Genomic DNA, 21,871 nt, shown 5'->3' with positions numbered 1-21,871 from the left:
GATAGTAGTTCACAAAATCAGTACTACAAAAAATACTATTTTATAATTTTTCCTTATTATGGACTAAGTACACACAACACTAACTCGTCTACAGTTTGAATTCCCATCCCAACCCTTAGCAGTAAAAGATAGTTCTTGGCAGTTAATCCAAAAAAAAAAATGAAAAGGTGCGAAGATGAGCAAATGGAGAAGGCAACTGCGCTTAATCTTCCGATTGATTCTGCGACACTGCGACAATTGCAATTGCAGAAGCAGACGCACTCTAAAATGCCATATCAGACTATCCCTTATGAAGAAGAAGAAGAAGAAGAAGAAGAAGAGAAGGAAATCGGAGGCACGCAGAGACTGACACAAAAGCGCCAGCAGCTTTTTCAGAGGACAGAATCGGTTGGAAGGAGCAAAACAGGTCCAGCAGCAGCCAGCAGGGTAATCTCCATAATTATCCTATACTATTACTACTTTACTAGTAATTGCTAAACTTGATCGAAGGACAAATTCCTTCACTGGAGGCTAAAGACTGCGCTAGGGCCAGTCCTATTACTATCAATACTAGAATGTGTGCTGGTGAATTAGAGTAGGAGGTGATAGCTAGGTCTCTGGCTACTAAGGGTCAGTGTTTAGGGTTTAGGGTTTAGGATTGTGCTCCTCAAATCTAGTATAGGATGTTAATTGATGAGTCCTCTGCTATGAGCACTCAGTTCAGGGAATATCTTTCTCAGTAGATGACTCAAGCTGTTATTCTACGCGATAGACTCTTTGCACTGGAATTAGCTGGGACTGAGGGCATAATGCAGTTACTGGCTAATGTTGATGAAATGCTTAGCAGGTTGGCTTATTAGTCCTAATGCAATGGGCAATACAAAGAGCATCATTTCAAATGCGTGTTTCAAGAGTTTGAGCTAGTGCTAGTGCTAGTTTAGAATAAAAACTGATTTACACGAGTCTTCTTTTGGAAATCCTGAGCTGACCGGAACTGAAGTATAAAGGCATAGCTAATTAGATCTAAATGTGCATAGAATGGTGGTGTTTGGGAATTCATCCAACCAGTTTGGAGTGGCGTAGGCTCGATTTAGTCTTTCCATCACAAGTTCATTATCTTCTCTGTTGTTTGTCCATGTACATCTCGGCCCATGAAAGGGAATATCTTGTAAGTTTAGGCATTGTTTCCATTCTATTATTTCATCCCATCCTCAGATTAAAGGTGTACCACCTAATTTATCCTCATAGTTGTCAACCTGATAGATGTCCCCGATAGTTTAAAAAATTATTGTAGTGAGAAAGTAGATGACTTAGCTCATCGCATACGAGGTGCCGGTATTAATGTTGAGATTCGCCATACAAGAACAACAGATGCCACTGCTTCCCATTACTTGCTTCTATTTTACAGAGTACATAGTTTTTAGTTTGACAAACTAGATCAAATAGAAAAGGTTCCCAGGAAAAAACCACTAGTCCGCCCTTTGTGCCTTCTGCATCTACACCATACACATGAGTGGGATTAGTTGACCTAAAGATACTTTATACATTTTCTACAGCAGTTTTTGTTTCCTGCAAAAACAAAAAGGTAGTACGGTAGTGCGACAAAAGGCAGAAAAGTTATTTTCTAGTATATACATTAACATTTAAACATGCTTCCCAGTATCTTCTTTATAAAAATGGGTAAAGGGATTGATTCATTACCTATTGTTCATTTTGCTGCAAATCTCATGCACTGAGAAAGAATGACCATCTGTGCTGAGATTTGGAGAATGTTGAAAGAAAATGTTCTTAACTCTATTTGTGAAGTTCCACCAGTGGCACTAAAATATGTACAGTGACAAACAGAACTGCTGATATCTTGATCTGTAATTGACCCATGTTTTTGTGTTTATTCTTGTGCAATCATACTATCAAAGCGTTATCTTCCCTTGTGGGTTGAGTTGTGTTTTATGATGGTCTGACTTTTCTAATCTCTTACTTTGAATCAATCGTGTTGCGCTTTTATTCTGCAGTGATCTCTGTCTGCTTCAAAGCTACTTGATCTTTATGTACAATATCAGAGCATTTGCCTTATTCATGTAAAATCTCATAAGTTTATGATTTTCTGGCTTTTCTAGTCTCTTGCTTTGAATTAATTTTCTTGTGCTTTTGTTCTGCAGTCATCTCTATTTGCTTCAAAGCTACTTGATCTTGATGTCACTTCAAAGGTACACTTTCTCATGTTATATGCTTCCTGTTTTAAAGGATGCAACATTTGATTTCGACACAAAAATCAAGATAGCATGAGAGTGCGAAGTGACAAAGCTACTGATGTGTTTATGAATAAAATAACAATTCCCAAAAGTGAAATGTAGCCACCACTATACTTAAATACCCTGGTACTACATCATGAGGAGGCTGAATTTTAAAGTTTCCTTCCAATTTGAAAATTTCGGAAACAAAATCTGCCAAAATGTTGCGCAACTTTTCCTCCAATTTGAAGTTTTTGAAAACAAAATCCCCCCAAAAGGTGGGTAACTTTTCACAAGTCACGGGTCATCCCACCACTATAATATTAGTGATAGAGAGGGTTTTGGTTTTCCGCGGCTTTGAACTAAAGATAGGAACTTTTATGGACATGGCCGCTTTCCCACACAATACATAGGCTATTTAGCGAGTTTTTGTAGGATCGATAGAATTGGTTTAGGATCGCGATTTTAACGATCCAATTCTATCGCTTCCAACTTTAAGCTCTTGGATTTGGATCGCAATTCTAACAGTATTGCCACTGATTTTACATGTGAAGTCACGAAAATAACGCTGCTCAAACACTGCAGCACACAATTGATCATCCAAAAATAAAATAAAATAAAATAAATTTAGGCTGAATCATGGACCCTCATGATGGCCACATGGCTATTAATGTGTCAGTTCAACTTGAAGAAATGTTTTTTGGTATTTGGAGCAACAGAGTTGCTGCTGACACAGAAGGCGATATCTCCATGGATGAGCCGCTGATGCTTAAAAAAATGCAGCAATCAGTTGATGAAGATGACCAAGGTGAAGAGGTATGAATCTTGAATGAACAAATGAATCAAACTGAGATTATGGTTTTGATAATGAGAATATTGATGCTAACATGAAGATACATTGAGAAAACAGAACCCAGAGCTTAATAGTCAGTAATGACTGCAGGACACATTTAGTAAACACTCTCTTTATCATTAGCCACTATTTACGAGCTTCCCAATGGCACAACCACCAAAGTTGCTGCCGACTTTAACATTTGTAGGACCACAGTGAACAAGCACAAAATGGGTCTGATGTGAAACAGAAAAAATGGAGCTTGTGGAAGGAACAGTACAGAGTATAATGAGACACCACAAAAACAAAGGACTATCATAAGGTCTTTTGCAATAGCTTTGGAGGTTACCCAATGCACTATGTATAGGCTGCTGAAAAAGGGCATCTTTGGGGATCATACAAACAACATGATACAAAAAATCAATGCAAACCATAAGCTTGGGTGGCTACCTTTCATTATGGCCAAGGTAATTCAGAGATTAGTATGGGGGAAAGCATGTTTTGCTTCTTTGTCTAACTTGGTTCACATAGATGAGAAATAGTTTTGGATGAGCCAAGTGGCACATAGATGAGAAATAGTTTTGAATGGTTTAGGTCTATAAAATGGAGGTAGGTGAGAGAGGGTCATGAAATTTTTTAGAGTTATAGGTAGGTGAGGGTGATTGATGTTTTAAGTTGGTGAGCTAAATAGGGCTTTTTTGTCCATTTCATTAAAAAATACTGAATATAGAAATGTTGCAACCTCTTTGAAATATCCAAAAAGGAATATGTTGCTTCTTTGTTTAAAAAACGGGATGTCTTATTCTAAAATTTTATGAGTCCGTGAAATATCTAAAAGCAAATGTTATTGCTAGCTTTTCTATCGGAAGGCTAATGAATGTTGGCTATAAGGTTGCATTGTAATTGAATCTGTTTTAGCGTGTTCGTGACCACCAATTCTCAGACGCAGACTTGGGAAAGAGGGATGCAAAACTATTATGACATTATGTGGTGCGCTATGAACTGAAACAAGTTTGGGCAATTTTTTTGTTTGTCTAAAGGCTATCCGCTATAGTCTCTTAACGGGGAAATATGCTCCATTGCAAGCTGTTGGAAGGCTTTTTTTTTTTTTGAGGAAAAGCTGTTGGAAGTCTTGGAACAGGTTTAATGGAGTTCTGTCTTATGCTTATTATAAGATTGTTATAGATACTTATGATAGGAATTGTAGCATTTGGTGACCATATAACATGAGATATTCATTTGACAGTCACCGTCAATTTTACCTTTCAATGTTAGTAGTTGTTAAGTTTGTGGTTAAGTAGCCTTAGTTGTTATATATCAGCATCATTGTGGAGCTTTGTAAAGAAAAGAAAAAAAAACTCGTAGTTACTTTTTCTTGCCTTCAACCTTATTTTGTTATATATCAGCATGGTAGTTCCTAACTTCAGCAAGCTGGGTGTTGATGAGGATGGATACTTTTGAATAAAGAGAAGCCAAATGATTGATCCTGTTAGGGTAATTGTCCAAAGTAAATGACTATATATGGATCAGTGAAAGGAGGACTGGTGTATTAGGTTGGATATGTGGCATTAGTTTTCATGTACCGATTCTGAAAGATGAGCTGCATTGGTATCTTTCCTCCAAAATGCAGCCTAAGAAAGTAAACAAAGAAAAATGAAGTATATTTGGTTTGCAAATCGTTTTTGCATCACAATGCTAATATTTGCAGGTTTTAGAATCATTGTTTTTGCATTACAATGGGTTTTAGGTGAATTTCCAATGAGATACGTGAGAGGAGAGCCTGTCAAAAGAGCGCGGCTAGCATTTCTGGATTTGAAAGTAGTATGGTCGTTGGAGAAGCACAGCTGGTTACGTCTCACAATATTACCATTCACCAATCATCATCCACTTAATCCGAGGGGGACCTAGACTTGAAGAGCCTGTAGGAGTCTAGGAGCGTACCAGTTTCTTTTTTCCTTTTTTTTGGCGACGGAAAATGGAGGAAAAAGGAGAAGTGTGCCTAGGAATCCATTCGGGTAAGTCATGGGCTCTGTCGACAATACATCTCTCCTAGGGACTTTACATTCAAGGAGGGCAGCATAGAGGCTACTCTCATAAACTAGCAAACTATAATTCTTATATATTTTCTGCCTTCATGGTTGGGTCTTTGAGATATGCAATGGCCTCGACACAATCCGCCAACCAAAATCTAGTGAACCTGTTAATCTTTTGGGCCTACTATAAGGTGCTTCAGATTGCTTGAAGCGAGGAGTTTGAGAAAATTCAATGTGTGTTCCAGTTGGGAAGAGTGATAAGAGCTAATCATCCAATAGTAGCTACTAGCCTCATATGCACACGTGCGACGACATATTAACATCAATACTAACATTTAAAAGCGTTAGATGCGCTAATATTATTGTAGTTTAATATGATCATTAGCAACTTTTTTTCAATGTGATAAATAAACATGTTTCATAATGTATTATAGGTTGATATTATTGGATGATATATGCTAATTTCTTTAACATATGTGTAATTTATTGCTTAACAATACTGACTAATTGGATCGTATAAGCCTATTTCTTTAATATATTTGAATTACGAACATATTTTTAAATAATATATCTAATAATCATGACATATATCTACATTAAAATAAAATGATGAGATGGAATACCTTAACTGACAAAAACGACTATAATAAACCTTTAAATAAAAAAAATAGATTATCCTAATCGACGCATACGACAATCATATATAAAAGCTAAAAAAATAAATAGATGAGACTATCCTCTTATTTTTCTTGGTATGAATGTTCTTTGAAATTGGAAATGCAATTGGAAGTTTAGGTAGAAATAAATTTTGCAAGTTCTTACTTTGTAGTGCTTTGGAATTGTTGTAGTTATATTAGTTTTCAATCGAAAAATCTCTCTTTTTAAGCATATTTTTAAGGGGAAAAGTTTTATGCATACATACATCTTACTATACGTTAGACAATCTTAACTAGTTCTTATTACACATAATTGTAGATCAACAAGAAAATGAATATTTTAAAATAATATATTTTGATAAGTGAAGGGCAGAAAAATAATTTTACAGAAGGACATTATAGCTCTCCTTAGCTTATCTAATACTACCTCCCTTTATTAATAAGTGCAACACTTTTCTTATTTGGAATAGTCACAATAAGTATAACCAAGCTCAAAATGGTAAAAAAAAGCTTAATATTATTACAAATATGCCACCAAAAAGCAAGAGGGGACCATAATTTTTGTATTTCATCACTTGAGTTACTTTATTTTATTGTGGACCCAACTTTCTCTCTCTACATTCTTTGGTATTCCCCACTTTTTCTATGTTGCACTTATTATAAAAAACGGAGGAAGTAGAAATTATTTTGTGATATATTAATTCCACCTAACCAAAAATTGAAAAGTAACCAAGTTACAAATGACAATAGGGCAAACAAATGAAGGCAAACTAATGGGAGGCGAAGAAAGTAGTTTTATATTGTACATGTAATAACAAATCAAAACAGAAAATGAGGCAAATTTTTAACAAACATGTAGTATACGATAGAATGATAGTGGTTGCTCGGCTGAATATATGAATATGCTTGTTTTCTCCAAAAAGTAAAAAAAAGGGATGATGGAATGTACTTCAATAAAGGATGACAGTATACTGTATACAAATCTCAAGTCATCAGTTCCATGCTTCCAGCTAAGCTTGTAATTTTTTTTTCCTTTTTTTGGGTGTGTGGGCCTGGGTATGGGCCATGGGGAAGGTGTAGTTGTCAGGTGTTTTGTAATTCTAATACCTCTCTCTATATCTATCTTATTTTTGAAATTTAGGTTAATGTATAAGAATATAGTTTATGTATTAATTGGTGTAGTAGTGTTAATTATGAAGTTTTAAAAATTTGAATGTATATTTTAAAAAAAAAAAAATGAGAGTACTCAAAGGTAGGAGTGGGACATGCTATTATTAGCATTAGATTAGTGAGTATAAATGTATATATATGTATTTAATTGTTTTAAAAATAGAAATATTATTATGTCTTTAACATGAGATTGTAAAGTATTTGGTTAGTGTATTTGTATCTCAAATGGGAGGTTATGGTTTTCAGTCTTAAAAACAAATTTTTATTTTGTAACACGTCTCATTTGATTGTGTAGGGGAGAGGGGGAATACACGTGGCAATATGATATATTTTTGCTTTGGGTTTTAGATTTGATTGTGCAGGGGAGAGGAGTACATGTGCCAATATGACATGTTTTTACTTTGGATTTTAGATATATACTATATAGATTAGATATTGATAATTAAAGAATAGCTTTGGATACCATGAAAAAGCAAATGTGATAAATGGAAAAGTAAACTGAGTGAAGCAATAAAAATGCTCATAAATTGGTCCCTCCTAACACCCCCCCCCCCCTCTCCTTGGTAAACCATAACATTTAAACTCTACCCGCCAAGGAACGTATATATTCTCTTTCCTACATCAACATGACTACATGTGAACAGAACAGGGAAAGCCAGGGAGGTGGTAACTTGCTTTAATTCAGCTACCAGTAGTAGTTGTTGCTCATGTTCCTTAATATGTAGGAGGAGTATAAGTTACAGCGTTAATACTATTGGTGCTTAGTTTGTTGTGAGTAGTTGTAAATTAAATATAGAAATGAAAGAGGAGTGGAGAGTGCTAGTAATGGTGGCAGCGGTCACTTTGTTAGTTTTCTGTGCCAATGGAAATGAAAAATCAGCGGTGGGGGATCCAGGGATGAAGAGAGACGCTTTAAGAGTTGCATTTGAGGCCTGGAATTTCTGCAATGAAGTTGGGCATGAAGCTCCTGCTATGGGTAGCCCCCGAGCCGCTGACTGCTTTGATCTCATCCCTACTACATCTTCCACCAACATCATGAAACATTTTCCATTTCCTGAGAAATACTACTATACAAGTAGGTTTGAATCTTTTAACATCTTAGTACCGGTACGTAGTATCTGTCAACTGTCGTTAGTAAGAGTAATTTCATTCCATGACAATTGGCAGTACACAATGCATATGCAGGTAAAGCAGAAAGCGCAGAAGGAGATAGATCAGGATCAAGAGGGGCGTCTTCTGTTGAAATACAGCACAAAGTGACGGAAGGACAAAACAAGCTTGGAGTGGGAAAGCCCTTCCCAGGCTTGGGAATGGAAGCTCTGTCAAACCCAGATCTTTATGCCGCCCAAAAGGAGCTTTATCTGGGAAGCCTGTGCCAGGTTGAAGCGGAGGAGGACGTAGAAAAACCATGGCAATTCTGGATGGTTATGCTCAAGAATGGTAATTTTGATACCAGTTCTGGTCTGTGCCCTCAGAATGGGAAAAAAGTTGGGCCTTTTTATACGCCTCCTGGCAGGTTCCCTTGCTTTGGAGCTGGGTGCATGAATCAGCCTGCATTTTACCATCAACCCACCTCTTTATCTCGTGATCATGACTCTGATGTAGCCACCATGACGGGTGGTTTTCGAGGTACCTATGAATTAGACTCTGATATTAGCCGTGGTATCGACAATGTCTCCTATTATGAAGTCACTTGGAAGAAGCAACTTAGACAGGGGAGCTGGGATTTCAAACATAAGCTTAAAACATCCGAAAAGTATCCATGGCTGATGCTGTATCTTAGGGCAGATGCTACTCAAGGCTTCTCTGGAGGTTATCATTATAATACACGAGGAATGTTGAAAACTGTAAGTTCCCTATTTCAACCTCATCTCTTCTCTTTTTAGTATAGTAATTAGTATGGGTAAGGGACTTAAGGTAATAAACAAAAATAGTGTTTAAACTGCTTCCAAATGAATGGAGTGTTCTTTACCAGTTATATTTGCATTTTCCATTCACGATAAGGAAACATATTCAAGAAAGAATAAGAAATGTGGTGATAAAGTTTAAAATATTTCAACTAGATTCGGCCCTACGGGTGTTACAAAGTTGTTGAAAAGCATCAATTATTTGACTAAGTTTGCAAGATCCATGTGATTCTCCTTTCTCCAGTCTCCAGTCTCCACCAAATAAAGTTGTTTGCTAAAACCCCCAGATTATGATCTGTCCTAGTTTGGGGTTTTGTCGTGACGTTCTCTGGAGATTTTGTTTATTACTTTATTCACCTCTATTGGTAGTTGGTACTTCAACATATATAGTAGCGGACTGATCTCTGTTTTGTCCACGTAACTTTCATATAGAATTATTAGCGGTAAAATTTATGCTCAATTAAATAAAATATAATAATAAGCATCAATTTGATTTGGACGAAGCATCAATTATTTGACTAGTAATAAATTTAGAGGTGGTAAATGCATCATTTGGATGAGTTTCGTTCATATCAAATTGGGGTGATCAATCATCTATTTCAGTTTCATGTTGCTATGGTCAATTAGTTTATTCTACTTTTTAATCAAATTAGATACACCAATTCTATATTCAAGTCAATGTGGGTTAATTTTGTAAAGTTTATTATTACTCAATTCCCGCCACAGCATAAAAATTAATAGCGTACAATGTGAATGTATGCCAGCCAGAAATCCTTTGTCTGCTTATTTCAGTATATGACCATGTTTAATTTCATTTAGTTGCAACTTGCAAGTAACCGAATTGAGTACCACAACAACAATTATAGTACTAGGCTACTATCTAGCCTAGGAGTGATATAGTTTTTTTGGGTCTTACCTGCAGCTTCCTGTGTCCCCAAACTTCAAAGTGAGAATGCATTTGGATATAAAGCAAGGTGGAGGACCTAAGAGTCAGTTTTACTTGATTGATATCGGAAGCTGCTGGAAAAACAACGGAAATCCATGTGATGGGGATGTACTCACTGATGTTACAAGATACAGTGAGATGATCATTAACCCTGAAACCCCAGCGTGGTGTAGCTCTACTAGCCTTAAGTCTTGTCCACCCTATCACATTACACCGAATAACACCAAGATTCACAGGAATGACACCACCCACTTCCCATATAGTGCCTACCATTACTACTGTCGTCCCGGAAATGCAGAGCATCCAGAGCAACCGTCTGACGCATGTGACCCATACAGCAATCCTCAGGCACAAGAGATACTTCAGTTGTTGCCTCATCCTATTTGGAGTGAGTATGGATATCCTACCAAACCTGGCCAAGGTTGGGTTGGTGATCCTACTACTTGGGAGTTGGATGTTGGTGGCCTTTCAAGTAGGCTCTATTTTTATCAGGTTGTCATTCTTTCTCCTAGTAATATGTTACAGTATTAAGTTAATAAATCTAACTAGGAGTATACAATAATATTCGCTTCGTTTCTCTCGCGATCACTAATATATTGCCACACATTATGCATCTCAGGATCCTGGTACTACTCCTGCAAAGAGAATATGGACTTCAATTGATATGGGGACTGAAATTTTTGTCAGTGACAAAGAGGAGGTAGCAGAATGGACAGTCAGTGACTTCAATGTCATCATCACATCATAGACAAGAGCTACAAAAACTGTTTTCCAAATAGCCGCACGATATGCAGAAAAGAAATTATTGTATGTTTAGTCGTTTACATGGATAAGTTAAGTGCAAGCAAAGGCGGACCCAATAAGGGTCTTGGGTGGTACCGGCCCATCCAGAAAAATCCAGCTTGTGTTTTTGCATTGAGCTAGTTTATATAATAAAAAAATTACATCTTAAAATCACCTAGAATGACGCAGAGCAATGGTTGCGTTCTGATTCTCTGAAGTTTGTTGCTTGTGTTCGAATCCCCTTAAACTCATTTTTAGGGTCATAAATTGATCTCATTTGAACTTGAGAAAATAAAAAAATAATTGTAAAACTTGAATTTTTTTTGATTTTTTTTTTTTTTTTTTTTGTATAATAGATAGTTTGCCTATTAAAAAAACTTATTAATATCATTTTGCCCCCACTAAATTTTATTTATGGCCAAGCCCTCCTCTCCCCCCCCCCCCCCCGCCTCGCTCCCCCTCCCGAAAAAACAATAGTAAAATTCTAGATCCGCCTTTGAGTGCAAGCCACAAGCAAAAAACGATAGGGATTTGGCACATGATTTTGTTATGATCATTTGTAAACGAATCTTTAAATGTAAAAGAGAAGTGATTTTTGCTCTTCAAAAATTGAAATTTGCGATTTTTAAGTGCCACAAACAAGTAAATATCATTTAGCCAGAGTGTTTGTCCCACATTAGAAGTGTAAGTTGGGAAACTTCCATATCAATTCATCATTAGCAATGTGTAGAGTGCTTGTCCTACATTAAAAGTGTAAGTTGGGAAACTTCCATATCAGTTCATTCATTAGCAACGTATAGTAAACCAGAAAATCAATAAGAGTGGGTTACATACTAAGATAAGGTAAGAAGAATCAGGCTTGGAGATTCCTCTCAAAATAATGAATCTTGAAAGAAAGTGATCAAGTAAATGTAGCTAGAGAATTGATTTCTCATACAAACACATTATGCAAGATCAAGACTGAGAGGAACACCAACAGCTTTAACCCAAGGAGCACCGGCTAGGAAAATACCAGCAGAGTAGCGCTGGGCCTCAGGCTTACCTAAGACCCTAACATTCTTCCACTTGACCCGCATAGCTGTGTTGGCACCTGGTCCACGATTGGCATACTCACCATAAAATGCAGTGTTGATGTTTGCATTTCCAGCCCATGGTTCGTACCCAGCAGGTTGGATCAAGTCCCCCATCAGAGTCTCCATGAATATAGTCTTGGCATATGTCTTCCATGGACGACCCAAGTAGGTTTTGAGCTGGAAACGAAGTGGAAAAAGTTCTCTATCAGGAAGGACCTCACAACCTTGGATTACAATCCCAGTGGGCTCATTAGCAGCTACTCCACCTTGAGCTGTGACTAAATTCATTTGGTTAGGATCACATTTCTTTGCAAGAATCCTTGAGTTTTGGATCAAGGTAGCACTATTGCCAAAGATGAAATCCACAGTTCCAGCAATTTGGCAATCACGGAAGAACTGGGACCCACCTTGGACATATAAGGTGTCTTGGAAGCCATCAAACCAACAATTTTGGAATACAGCTTGAAGAGCATTGACCCTTAAAGCCACGGCTTGATGCCCCTTGGGACCTGCAGTGTTTTGAAATCCCATGTCCTTGGCAAAGAACCCCAAACCCTCCACATTAAAGGGAGCTGTCTTAGATGTTTGAAACCCCCTAGAAAAACTCTTATCACCTGTTACCACTGTTCTTGTAGGGCCGTCTCCATAAATGAAAACATTAGGGTGTTCCTTTCCTACTAGGACATCCTCCCTATAAATACCAGCCTTAACATATATGACATATCGTCCTTGTATGTTCTTTCCTGGATGGGCCCTAAGAGCATCGGTGATGGTCCTGAACTGGCCACTACTATCCTGTGCAACTATGGCATTAGGCCTCATACCAGGTACAACTGCAGGAGCTGTTATTGCAGCTATGGCACCTCCAGCAGCTACAACCTTCTTTCCCTTTTTTCCCTTCTTTCCCTTCTTTCCCTTCTTGCCTTTCTTTTTCCCCTTACCAAACCCCTTCTTTTTCTTGTACATTTTCTTCTTTCCAACTTTTTTGGCACCTAAGAGTCTGCGGTCCATAGCAGACAGCCATGTAGGGTAGCCATTGCCATCAATGGATATGCCAAGGAGGCGACGACTATTAACAACGACGTTTGATGTAACATTAGCCACAGCTGAAAGGTCAACCAATTTGGTAGCATTAAGAGAAAGACCCAAGTCACCAAGAGCTTCATTAAAGGTGGTAATGATATCAAGCATGCTGACAGTAAGCTCAGTGGCATTGATAACACCATCCTGCATAGTTCTTTGAAGCTCAGGAGCCTCAGCCTCATCAAATTCATCAACACAACTAGTGGCAAAGGTGACAACATCAGTGAGCCATAAACGGACATTCCAAACAAGGTCTTTATCCTTATACATTTTAGGATCTTGAACTTGATTAATGGAACCATCAAGACGATCTACAGCCAAATTGAAGAGGTCCTTACAAGTTTGGATAGCCATGTTAGTCCTCTCAACATTTTTTGATGCATTAACTTTGGGGACAAGGGTGTCAGTGAGGTTGTTGGCCTTTATTATCTCTTCCAAAGCCATTCTAATGCCAGCTTTGACGTAGTCTTGAGGGGTGGCGCCCTGGTTCTGAGCCACAGAACCTAAGCTCTTAATGCATGAATCTTTAAATGTAGATGGAGCACAAAGAGCATTCACGGTCTTCATCGAGGCTGACAAGTTCTCATCATCCTTACCATTATCATGACCACCTTTTCCCCATCCTTTGTTTACCACCGCTACTACTCCTATTACAACCCCAACCACCAAGATGATGGATATTATTGATACTATTACTTTGCTTCCCATTTTCTCCTTCCCCCCTCTTATCAATTTTTTTTTCCTTTTTTTCTTTTTTTTTTTACTAATTATTAATGATTGAAGGAATTATATAAATATTCAACGAGGGGAATGAGTTTAATATTTTTGTTTAATTAATGCATTATACAACGTACATCAGAGAGACGAAGAAGAGAGAGTTCTATCTCCAACCTCCGTCTCTCTCTGTTTTAATATATTCACTCCTTTTAAACATACAATATGCGGTAATTAATTGTGTAGGATGAGCTTATTTTTTTTATATAAACTTTAAAGGAGCATGTTAAAATTAGAATAACTTGTCTCTTCCTCATATCCCCTGATAATCCTCAAACTATTAAATATATATGGTTCTCCGTTTTTGTTGCTAAATATATGGTTCCATATATCTATGGATTCCACATTCTTGGCATGTAGTTTGGATGTCTCATGTTGTCTTGTGCTCATAGTGCGACAACTACAATCATATGAAGTTATTTACCAAAAATAAAAAGGAACATTATTTTGCTTTTTTATCCAATCTCAAATTTTAATTTGTTTCGGTAAATATTTACTTTTCTAATGTTGCTATAAGCCTATAATTAAATGATATTAAAATTACTAGATTATATTATAAAATAATCCGATTTATATCCCACAATATTTACAACAATAACTTTTCCTTATACGATTTTTTCACCAAATACCCCCGACAAATCACAAACTCCACCATATACCCTCAATATTTCAGATATTCACCATATACTCTTGAGTTTTCAAAATTGTGCACCATCTACCTCTTTTCTAACGGACGTTATGTTGTCGTTAGTTGTATTCTAATTAAGTTAACCTTACAAGTTAGTAGCACTATTACTAGATGATTTAATAAGGTGGTAATCCTCTGTAATGCCTCGACTAAATAGGTTTTCCAACATCTTATATTATATCTCTTAATATTTAAATATGTTATATGATTGTAGCCTTGCACCTTCCTAACAGAAGGTGCGACAATAATGCCGCGACTAGATAGGTATTCCGCTGCTAATTAGATTATATTAAATAGTGAATTAGTAGTTGGGACGTTACATGTAGCCTTTCCTTTCCCGATCCCGTGTTAGTTTTGGTAGTCGTAAGTCATAAGCTCTCCCTCCCCGTTCCCCCGCCCTAGTGTGAGACTTAGAGTTTAGTGTCCCCTTCCCTGTTCCCCGCTAGTGTTAGTTGTTGGTTCGTCTGGCTCACAGTTAAGTTTGTCTTGCAGTTTTCTGAAGGTTACGCGGCGTTGATATCGGCGTAGTATTATGTTTTGGGATTATATTCTTTGTCTTGTTTATGTTTCTAGTCTAAGCTTTAGTTTAGATCTATTAAGATCCAGTTATGAATTTGTAGGGGCTCAAGTATTGGGTAAAATGAGAGGTGATGGCTCCATTAATCTTGTTATGGTTCGATCTTCTAAATTAGAGATGTCGTGGTGGGGTCTTCGAATTCGTAGTTTGGGTGAATTGTTTTATTATAATTCACACCAAGTTCATGTGATGACTTTCAAAGTCATCACACTCAAAAAATGCATCTTGTGGGAGGCCCCCCAATTTAATTTGGGACAAGTTTCGACCTCCACCCTTTTAGAGTTTCAGTCTCGTGAGACTAAACTCTGGTTACCCTCGAAGCAGGGTCAGAAGTTACCAATAGACGTAGCTTCTTTGTTACTTCATTCAGTAAGATCCCAGGAAGTCGTTTCTGTTCAAGGGCCTTGGGAACTGCGACAATCTATTTCTGAATATTGTATGGTGTCGTCTCTCAACAGGTTTCCGTTCATATCGTGTCTTCTTCAACAAGACACTGTCCCCAATTCCTCCTATCATTGTTCGTGCTAAATTTAAGTCGGTCTCGATATGTAATACATTACTTTTGTTCCTTAGAATATGTACGAAAAGAAGCTCCTCTTGTTTTACCAAAAAAAAGAAGCTCCTCTAGCTTCAATTTGCTTTGTTTGTGTACGGTTGTACTACCGCTAGGATGTACTTCCAATTTTACTTAATGCAAAATTTACCCGTTGCCAAAAAAAAATGTAGGGAAAAAGTGGCGTTTTAGGAGAGTATATCAATCGATTAATATAGAACAGAGCGAATATTAAAATGCATGTTTAATTACGAGCTACTCTTTTGCGATATCAATCTGATTGTACTAGGACGTTCCTACTCTGAGGCCTTTCAATTGTTCTGCTACAATTTGTGGAGTATTTGGAAGGATCGCAACTCAATTATCTTAGAGGAAATTGTGCTTAATTTAAATCGAATTTATTACAGAGCCTGGCATTTGTATTTGGAATGGACTATGCGAACTACGATTGAATTTTTCCTTTACTATCTCTTCACTTCCTCCTATTGCAGGTCCCCTACTTCCATCGCAGTTAGCTGGCAGCCTCGACCTCCCAATTACTTCAAGCTTAACTTTGATGGTTCAGTCATTGACTCTTCAGCCGTTGCCGGTGTTGCCATTCGCAACTCCGTTGGTCTTCTTGTGGCCGCTCAAGTTTATCGATTTGGCCAAACTTCTGCTCTCGTTGCTGAAGCCTGGGGATTAAGAAATGGATTGATACTTGCCATTCAGCAGCATATTCAAGATTTATATATTGAAGGAGATAATCAAGTAGTTATAAGAGTGTTGCAAGGGCATTACAATTGCCCCTGGACTATCCAAACCCTAATTGATGACATTCGAAATTTGCTTCGACAATTTAGTTCTACACCATCAAGCATAAAGCTAATCGGGTAGCAGATCTTCTATAAAAAAAAGGTCACAATAGTTCTGCTGCATCGGTAGACGTGGATGTTTCTATGGAACCTTTATTAAATAAATTAGTTCTTCTAGATTCGTTAGGAATCTCCCTTGAGAGAAGGGTGTCCTAACTTTCTTTATGTACCAAAAAAAAAAAAAAAAAATCTGATTGTACTAGGATGTGCACCAGCCACCAATACCATTGACGTGTTACATAAGACGAGAAAGAAATGCAATACTGATAGCTGCGGCCGTCGGTGGACGGTGGTGACTGGTGATAAAACTCTGTCTGTATAGTGTATGCGAAGAAGAATGGTGAAATGGAATTAATGTTTTTGCTAAACGAAACAAGAAGAAGGTGAGTGGAATAGAGAATCAGGGATTAGGAAGTAGTGAAAATGAAAAATTACTTAAAATTAGGGTTAGGGACGTTAGCAATGTGCAGGGGGAAATTGAATGGATATTGCTTTGCTTTGTCAAAAATATCACCTCGCGTATCAACATCTGTTCTTGCTGAGTGTATTCGATTTCTATCCACTTCTGGTTTGTTTCTGCAACTTCTGCTACTCTTTATGCTTACTTGCTGTCAAATTAAATTCGAATAATTTGTGCATCCTTTTTTTCGCAGAAATTCAACCTCATTTATCAATCGACATCATCCAGATAATGGAGCAAAGGTTGTCAGCTATTGAGCGGAGGAGTGCTTTTCTCCAGGATCTCGTCAACACGGTAATTGCTGATAATCTCATCCATCTCATGTTGTTATATGTGTCCAAAACCAGTATTTTTTAGGAGTCAGAATTAGATTATATCATGTTTAATATTTTAACACAGTTCAATGCTGCTAAGAATGTATTGATATATATTTTTCCACAATTATATGCGTCGATAATGTCTTCCATGAACCATTCTTAAATTTAAGATTGAGTACATATCATCAATCATCATCTGTGTTTCGTGACAATTGAAGACAGCCAGATGCCTCATTAACAGAGTACGCAAGAGCCAATAAGGAGCTCAGGAAACTCCGAAGTTCTGTGGACTTAATACAGGACTTGAGGGCCAAACAGAAGGTATACTGTTCTCCCTTTTCTCTTGGCTATAAGATAGAAACGACGTTCGACATTGGAATACTATGCGCATGTTAAGTAAGCCCAATATTCGTTGTATGTGAATTGTGAGGAGAAATTTCTTCGAACCATGGTGCTCCCCTATTGGAGTTTGCTACTGTTGCTTTTTGCTCTCTATATTCTCTTGTATTATTATATGCTTGACTTCTAACCTTTCGATGAACATGAAAAATAGATACACGATTACACGTCAATGATACAAATTCTGACACTTATGTCCAACTTTATGTTACATCTCACTTGTACTAGCAGAATCAGAGTATATGAAATTGGATTTTGCTTTTTGAGCAAAGCCAAATTTAGAAGAGATATCCATCTTTGTCCTTATGACATCGAACTTTAACTCAAAAATGGAATTGTCAATTGAATATTTTAAAGTTTGAACCATTTTGGTTGCCCAAATGTAAACCTCTCACAAATTTGAAAGAGGTGTTTGATTTTGTTTGATGTTATCTGGTGTTTTTTTCTTTCTTTCTTGAAAATCAATCGTTTATTAAGATTTCATAATGTTGTCTTACTAGCATTAAGCCGCTGTTATATTGTATAGTGTGAGACTGTTAGTGTCTACAAAATCATTTTATGCTATGGAGAAGGTTATTCAGAAATATTGACCTGCTTTCGACATTAAAGGAAATTGATGGTCTCAAGTCACTCATGGCTGAATGTGCTGACGAGAAAGATATGCTTAAGATGGCATATGAGGAATTGAATCAGGCGGTTGAAGAAGAAAAGAAGATGCAAATGTTGCTGCTGAAATCATTGCTTCCAAAGGATGATGCTGATGAAAGGGACAGCATTCTGGAGGTGAGAGCAGGTGGGCAGCACCCTTTACAAGGTACATGGGTTTTAAAACCTGTTCTCTTAATCTGGAACTAATACTAGCTATTGAACTAGGTACTGGAGGTGAAGAAGCTTCTTTATTTGCAATGGAGATATTCAAAATGTCAGTTTGCGGCCATCTATGACTTTGAATCACCCACTATGTTTATAAAATATGACACAGTCTTAACTAAAAATATTTGTATTTGACACTGGGCAGGTATGAGAGGTACTCACAGAAGAAGGGATGGAAATTTGAAGTTGTTTATACAACAGAGTCTGATCTTAGGGGATTCAAGGTATGCCTGAAATAGTTAGCATTAGATTTACGTTGATCTTTTGATCGTCAAAGGTGGTTTCCACGTCATTGCATGGGTTAAAATGAATGAAATATATTGTTGTCAATTTTGTGATGGTCATGGAGTATTTTCTTTATACGAGTACCTGCCAGGAAGCTGTTGGATTGATCTCGGGGGCTGGTGTGTATGGGAAGCTCAAGTTTGAGAGTGGAATTCACAGAGTTCAGGTATTAAAGCTGCTGTGAGTAAAACCAAAATATTCCAACAGTTTATAATAATCATTGCTTTCCTCCTATTGTTTTTCAGCGCGTTCCTGTGACAGAGAAGTCCAGCCGCGTTCATACAAGTGCTGTAACAGTTGCTATTCTCTCTCAAGCTGATGAGGTACTTTTCTGTCTTGATCATGCTATAGTAGCCTCTATAATGAAGCTGTTCGTCATGTTCTCTGAACCTGTTTCGGAAAATTAAGTCACTTCAGTCTTATCTTATGTTATACTTTAACTGCAATTTGTAAACCAATTGAACTGGTGTTCTTCAGCAGTAAGTGAGCTTGAAGCTTTATGTATACACCAGTTATCTTTGGGATCTTCTCAATTTATCTTATTTTTATTTTCCTGATGAATTGTTCTTGGATTGTCGTGTGTAATCTGTATGACTTCATAGACTTATTATTACCTATTTCTGCAGGTCGATGTCCAATTGAGGAATGAAGATTTGAGAATTGATACTTACCGCTCTGGTGGTTCAGGGGGTCAGCATGCTAATACTACAAATAGTGCTGTGAGGATAACTCATGTCCCATCTGGGCTGACAGTGGCTATTCAAGATGAACGATCACAGCACATGGTAAGTGATGGCATGTTGCATTCCTTGCTTCAAATTCTGGTCTCATTTTTCTGGAAAATGTGAGTTTTGAGCTATTGATCTTGTAAACTCAAGCATGCCATTCATTTTAGTTGTCTATGGTTATTCTGATCAATCTTCTTACCTAGGCAAAGTCAATTGATGAATTTAAAATCTGTAGTTTGAAAATGGAACATAGCGAGTAAAAAGGAAAATGAATGAGCAGAAGAGCTGTAGGCTATATTGATGAAGCCATGAAATAAGGGCCAAGGGGTATGGGGAGAATAAAATTTGCTGTATTTAGCCAATAGGAAGTGCCCTAATATACAATTGTCGCTTTGTCCACTCAATTGCCAAATGACAATTACCAGGAGAGAGATTTCAGGTGAAACTACCTAACTTAGTGCTTTGCTATGAGGCTTCGTGCAACTTCTGATAATGAATAGTTTTCCCATTTTTTTTATATTTGGTTTGTGAAGGGTGGGAAATAGTTCTCCCAACTCCCAAGGATGGAAGCATTTTCCTTATTAAATGAAGGAATGCGCATTTTCTTCCCTACTCTTTTTCTTCTTCTTTACTTCCCCCCCATCCATCTGCTCCCTTCCATTTTCACTTCCTTTTCTCTCTAACTTTTCCCCCTAATCTGCAATTCCCATGAAATGTTTTTTCTTCGAAAATAATTTTCGGTTCAAATTGTTTTCCATTCAACCAAATGGAGCCTTAAAGTAAAAGTAAATTTCAGTACCACTACAAAAGTAATCTTTCCTTCAATTTACTGATTTAGTATGCATACATTTGCTCTAGGTTTACACACCACATGATATTAGGTCTGGAGCAAGAAAAAAAAAACTGAAATAACAAAAGCAAAGGGTAATCACAGCCCTAGCAAGTCATATTAGCTATGTACTTTCTCTGTTTTATTGATACTTGCAATGTTTCCCATTTTAGGAAAATTTCTGTTACTTGCAACATTGACTTTTTGGCAATATATTCTCTCTTTCTCTCTCCTAGCATATGGAGGTTCTTTTTAGCTTCTTTGTATCTCTCTCCCCTCCTTGGTCCTCTCTCCTCTCCTTGGTCCTTGTGCAAATTGCAATGTCACGGATATTAAAAGACGGAGGAAGTACTTTTTTTGTGATGCTATTCTGAGAGGGAGCCTTATTGTATGGTGATAACACGAAGGCATACCGAACTATATGCATATTGATGTTGTCTTGTCATTATTCCATACTTTGTCTCCCTTTTATATGCTCTTGCTTGTAGAACAAGGCCAAAGCATTGAAGATACTTTATGCGAAGCTTTATGAAGTCGAGAGATATAAAATTCAGAAGAGCCAATCAAAGCTTCGGATCGAGCAGGTGAAGTTGCCTTAACCTAAGTTTTTATCCTCGAGCGTGGCAAGCATTATTTTGGCTTTGTTTTTTATCCATGCCGATTCATGTTGTTAGCCTATCCCAAATCATTGCTGGACTGAGGCTTTGTTGTTGCAGCCTCGCATGCGTTAGTGTTGTTGGCTTGTCTACTAAGGCTTTGTTGTTGTTCTCTTTGGTTAGTCATTCAGAAGTTTTAATATCTCTTACAGATCGGCAGTGGTGACAGATCTGAACGAATTCGTACGTACAACTTCCCGCAAGGACGTGTCACTGATCATCGTGTTGGAATAACTCATCACTCAGTAAATGAGGTGTTGCAGGGAGAGAGTTTAGATGTATTTATTGATGCTCTTCTCTTACAGCAGGAAATGGATGCCGTTGCAACTTTCTCAGCCAGTTAGAATTTAAGGTTACCCTTGAAGTCTAGACTCATTTGGTATACTTGTCTCTCCTTTAACTAGAGCTTCATTGTGTTCTGTCATTGTCCATCGAGCTTACAGATGACGTTAGCGGGAGTCATCTTTTTTGCTACACATTAATTCTGAAATAAATGAATGAACAATAATTTGAAAAGGTTAAAGGATTTGTGTCAGGTGACAAAACCAACAATGGACAGAATGAGTTGCCATGTGAGTGAGTTGCCAATTTTTAATCATCCCGTGCCAGGTGTTTGATCGAAAATTTTCCAAAATTATATTTCATGGTTAAGAATTTAGTATATGAACTTGTGATTACGGGATTAAAACTTATATCATGCAATTTCTATTTTTTATTTTATTGTATGTGAGTTATATAGAGTGAAACATCCTTAGGGACAGTGCCACATCCTTATTTAGAAACGTCTTTTTAATATATTTGCATAGATAGATAAAGGATCAAGGGAGGCATGATGAGTCAAGACTCTTAAGTACCTCATGATTTTTGAAATGTTTTCATCATCTTTAGCACATTGTTTAACCTGCATCAAAGTAGGAAATGGTAACGTTAATATTCTTCTGTGAGATTAATCTTGCAGAAAGGCTAATTTATAAATTAAGGAATAGTTTTTTCACCAAATATCCCGATAAATCACGAAATCGACCATATATCCTGAATATTTCAAATATTTACCATATACCCTTAATTTTCCGAAAATGTTCAGCAAATAGCCTTTTTCTAACGGATGTTAACTTGCTGTTAGCTTTTTTGACCATTTTGCCATTATTAACCCTAATTCTAAAACCTAAATCTTAATCCCTAAAA

The 21,871-nt window shown here is 37.2% G+C and overlaps 3 protein-coding genes across 12 annotated transcripts; 2 read left to right on the top strand and 1 right to left on the bottom strand.

The window, feature by feature from the left end:
• The first annotated feature begins 93 nt into the window (after positions 1–93).
• LOC104894841 (hypothetical protein) lies at positions 94–10,711 on the top strand. Of its 8 annotated transcripts, none has more exons than XM_048637632.2 (7): positions 94–426; positions 2,139–2,186; positions 2,930–3,026; positions 3,961–7,976; positions 8,087–8,748; positions 9,731–10,246; positions 10,374–10,711. In XM_048637632.2, exons 4-7 carry the CDS (start codon positions 7,700–7,702, stop codon positions 10,500–10,502), a joined length of 1,584 nt encoding a protein of 527 aa, XP_048493589.1. In that variant the 5' UTR covers positions 94–426; positions 2,139–2,186; positions 2,930–3,026; positions 3,961–7,699; the 3' UTR covers positions 10,503–10,711. The 8 variants fall into 8 exon arrangements, with proteins under 8 accessions (XP_048493589.1, XP_048493591.1, XP_048493587.1 ...); XM_048637634.2 differs by lacking the exon at positions 2,930–3,026 and adding an exon at positions 1,992–2,057; XM_048637630.2 differs by adding an exon at positions 1,992–2,057 and having other exon boundaries at positions 2,930–7,976.
• A 593-nt stretch (positions 10,712–11,304) lies between these two features.
• On the bottom strand, positions 11,305–13,513 carry LOC104894838 (probable pectinesterase/pectinesterase inhibitor). Its single transcript, XM_010681180.3, has one exon. It carries the CDS (start codon positions 13,399–13,401, stop codon positions 11,482–11,484), a length of 1,920 nt encoding a protein of 639 aa, XP_010679482.1. The 5' UTR covers positions 13,402–13,513; the 3' UTR covers positions 11,305–11,481.
• A 2,830-nt stretch (positions 13,514–16,343) lies between these two features.
• LOC104894837 (peptide chain release factor 1, mitochondrial) lies at positions 16,344–21,209 on the top strand. Of its 3 annotated transcripts, XM_010681178.4 has the most exons (11): positions 16,348–16,707; positions 16,793–16,893; positions 17,139–17,237; positions 17,925–18,108; positions 18,189–18,237; positions 18,334–18,412; positions 18,565–18,639; positions 18,719–18,796; positions 19,100–19,258; positions 20,519–20,614; positions 20,839–21,209. In XM_010681178.4, the coding sequence occupies exons 1-11, from the start codon at positions 16,563–16,565 to the stop codon at positions 21,028–21,030; spliced, it is 1,257 nt and encodes a 418-aa protein (XP_010679480.1). In that variant the 5' UTR covers positions 16,348–16,562; the 3' UTR covers positions 21,031–21,209. The 3 variants fall into 3 exon arrangements, with proteins under 3 accessions (XP_048493551.1, XP_010679481.1, XP_010679480.1); XM_048637594.2 differs by lacking the exon at positions 20,519–20,614 and having other exon boundaries at positions 16,344–16,707; XM_010681179.4 differs by lacking the exon at positions 17,139–17,237 and having other exon boundaries at positions 16,347–16,707.
• The last annotated feature ends 662 nt before the right edge of the window (positions 21,210–21,871 follow it).

This window comes from Beta vulgaris, chromosome 5 (genome assembly GCF_026745355.1).
Source record: "Beta vulgaris subsp. vulgaris cultivar EL10 chromosome 5, EL10.2, whole genome shotgun sequence".
Taxonomy (NCBI): domain Eukaryota; kingdom Viridiplantae; phylum Streptophyta; class Magnoliopsida; order Caryophyllales; family Amaranthaceae; genus Beta; species Beta vulgaris.
This window is presented reverse-complemented; position numbering and strand designations above follow the sequence as displayed.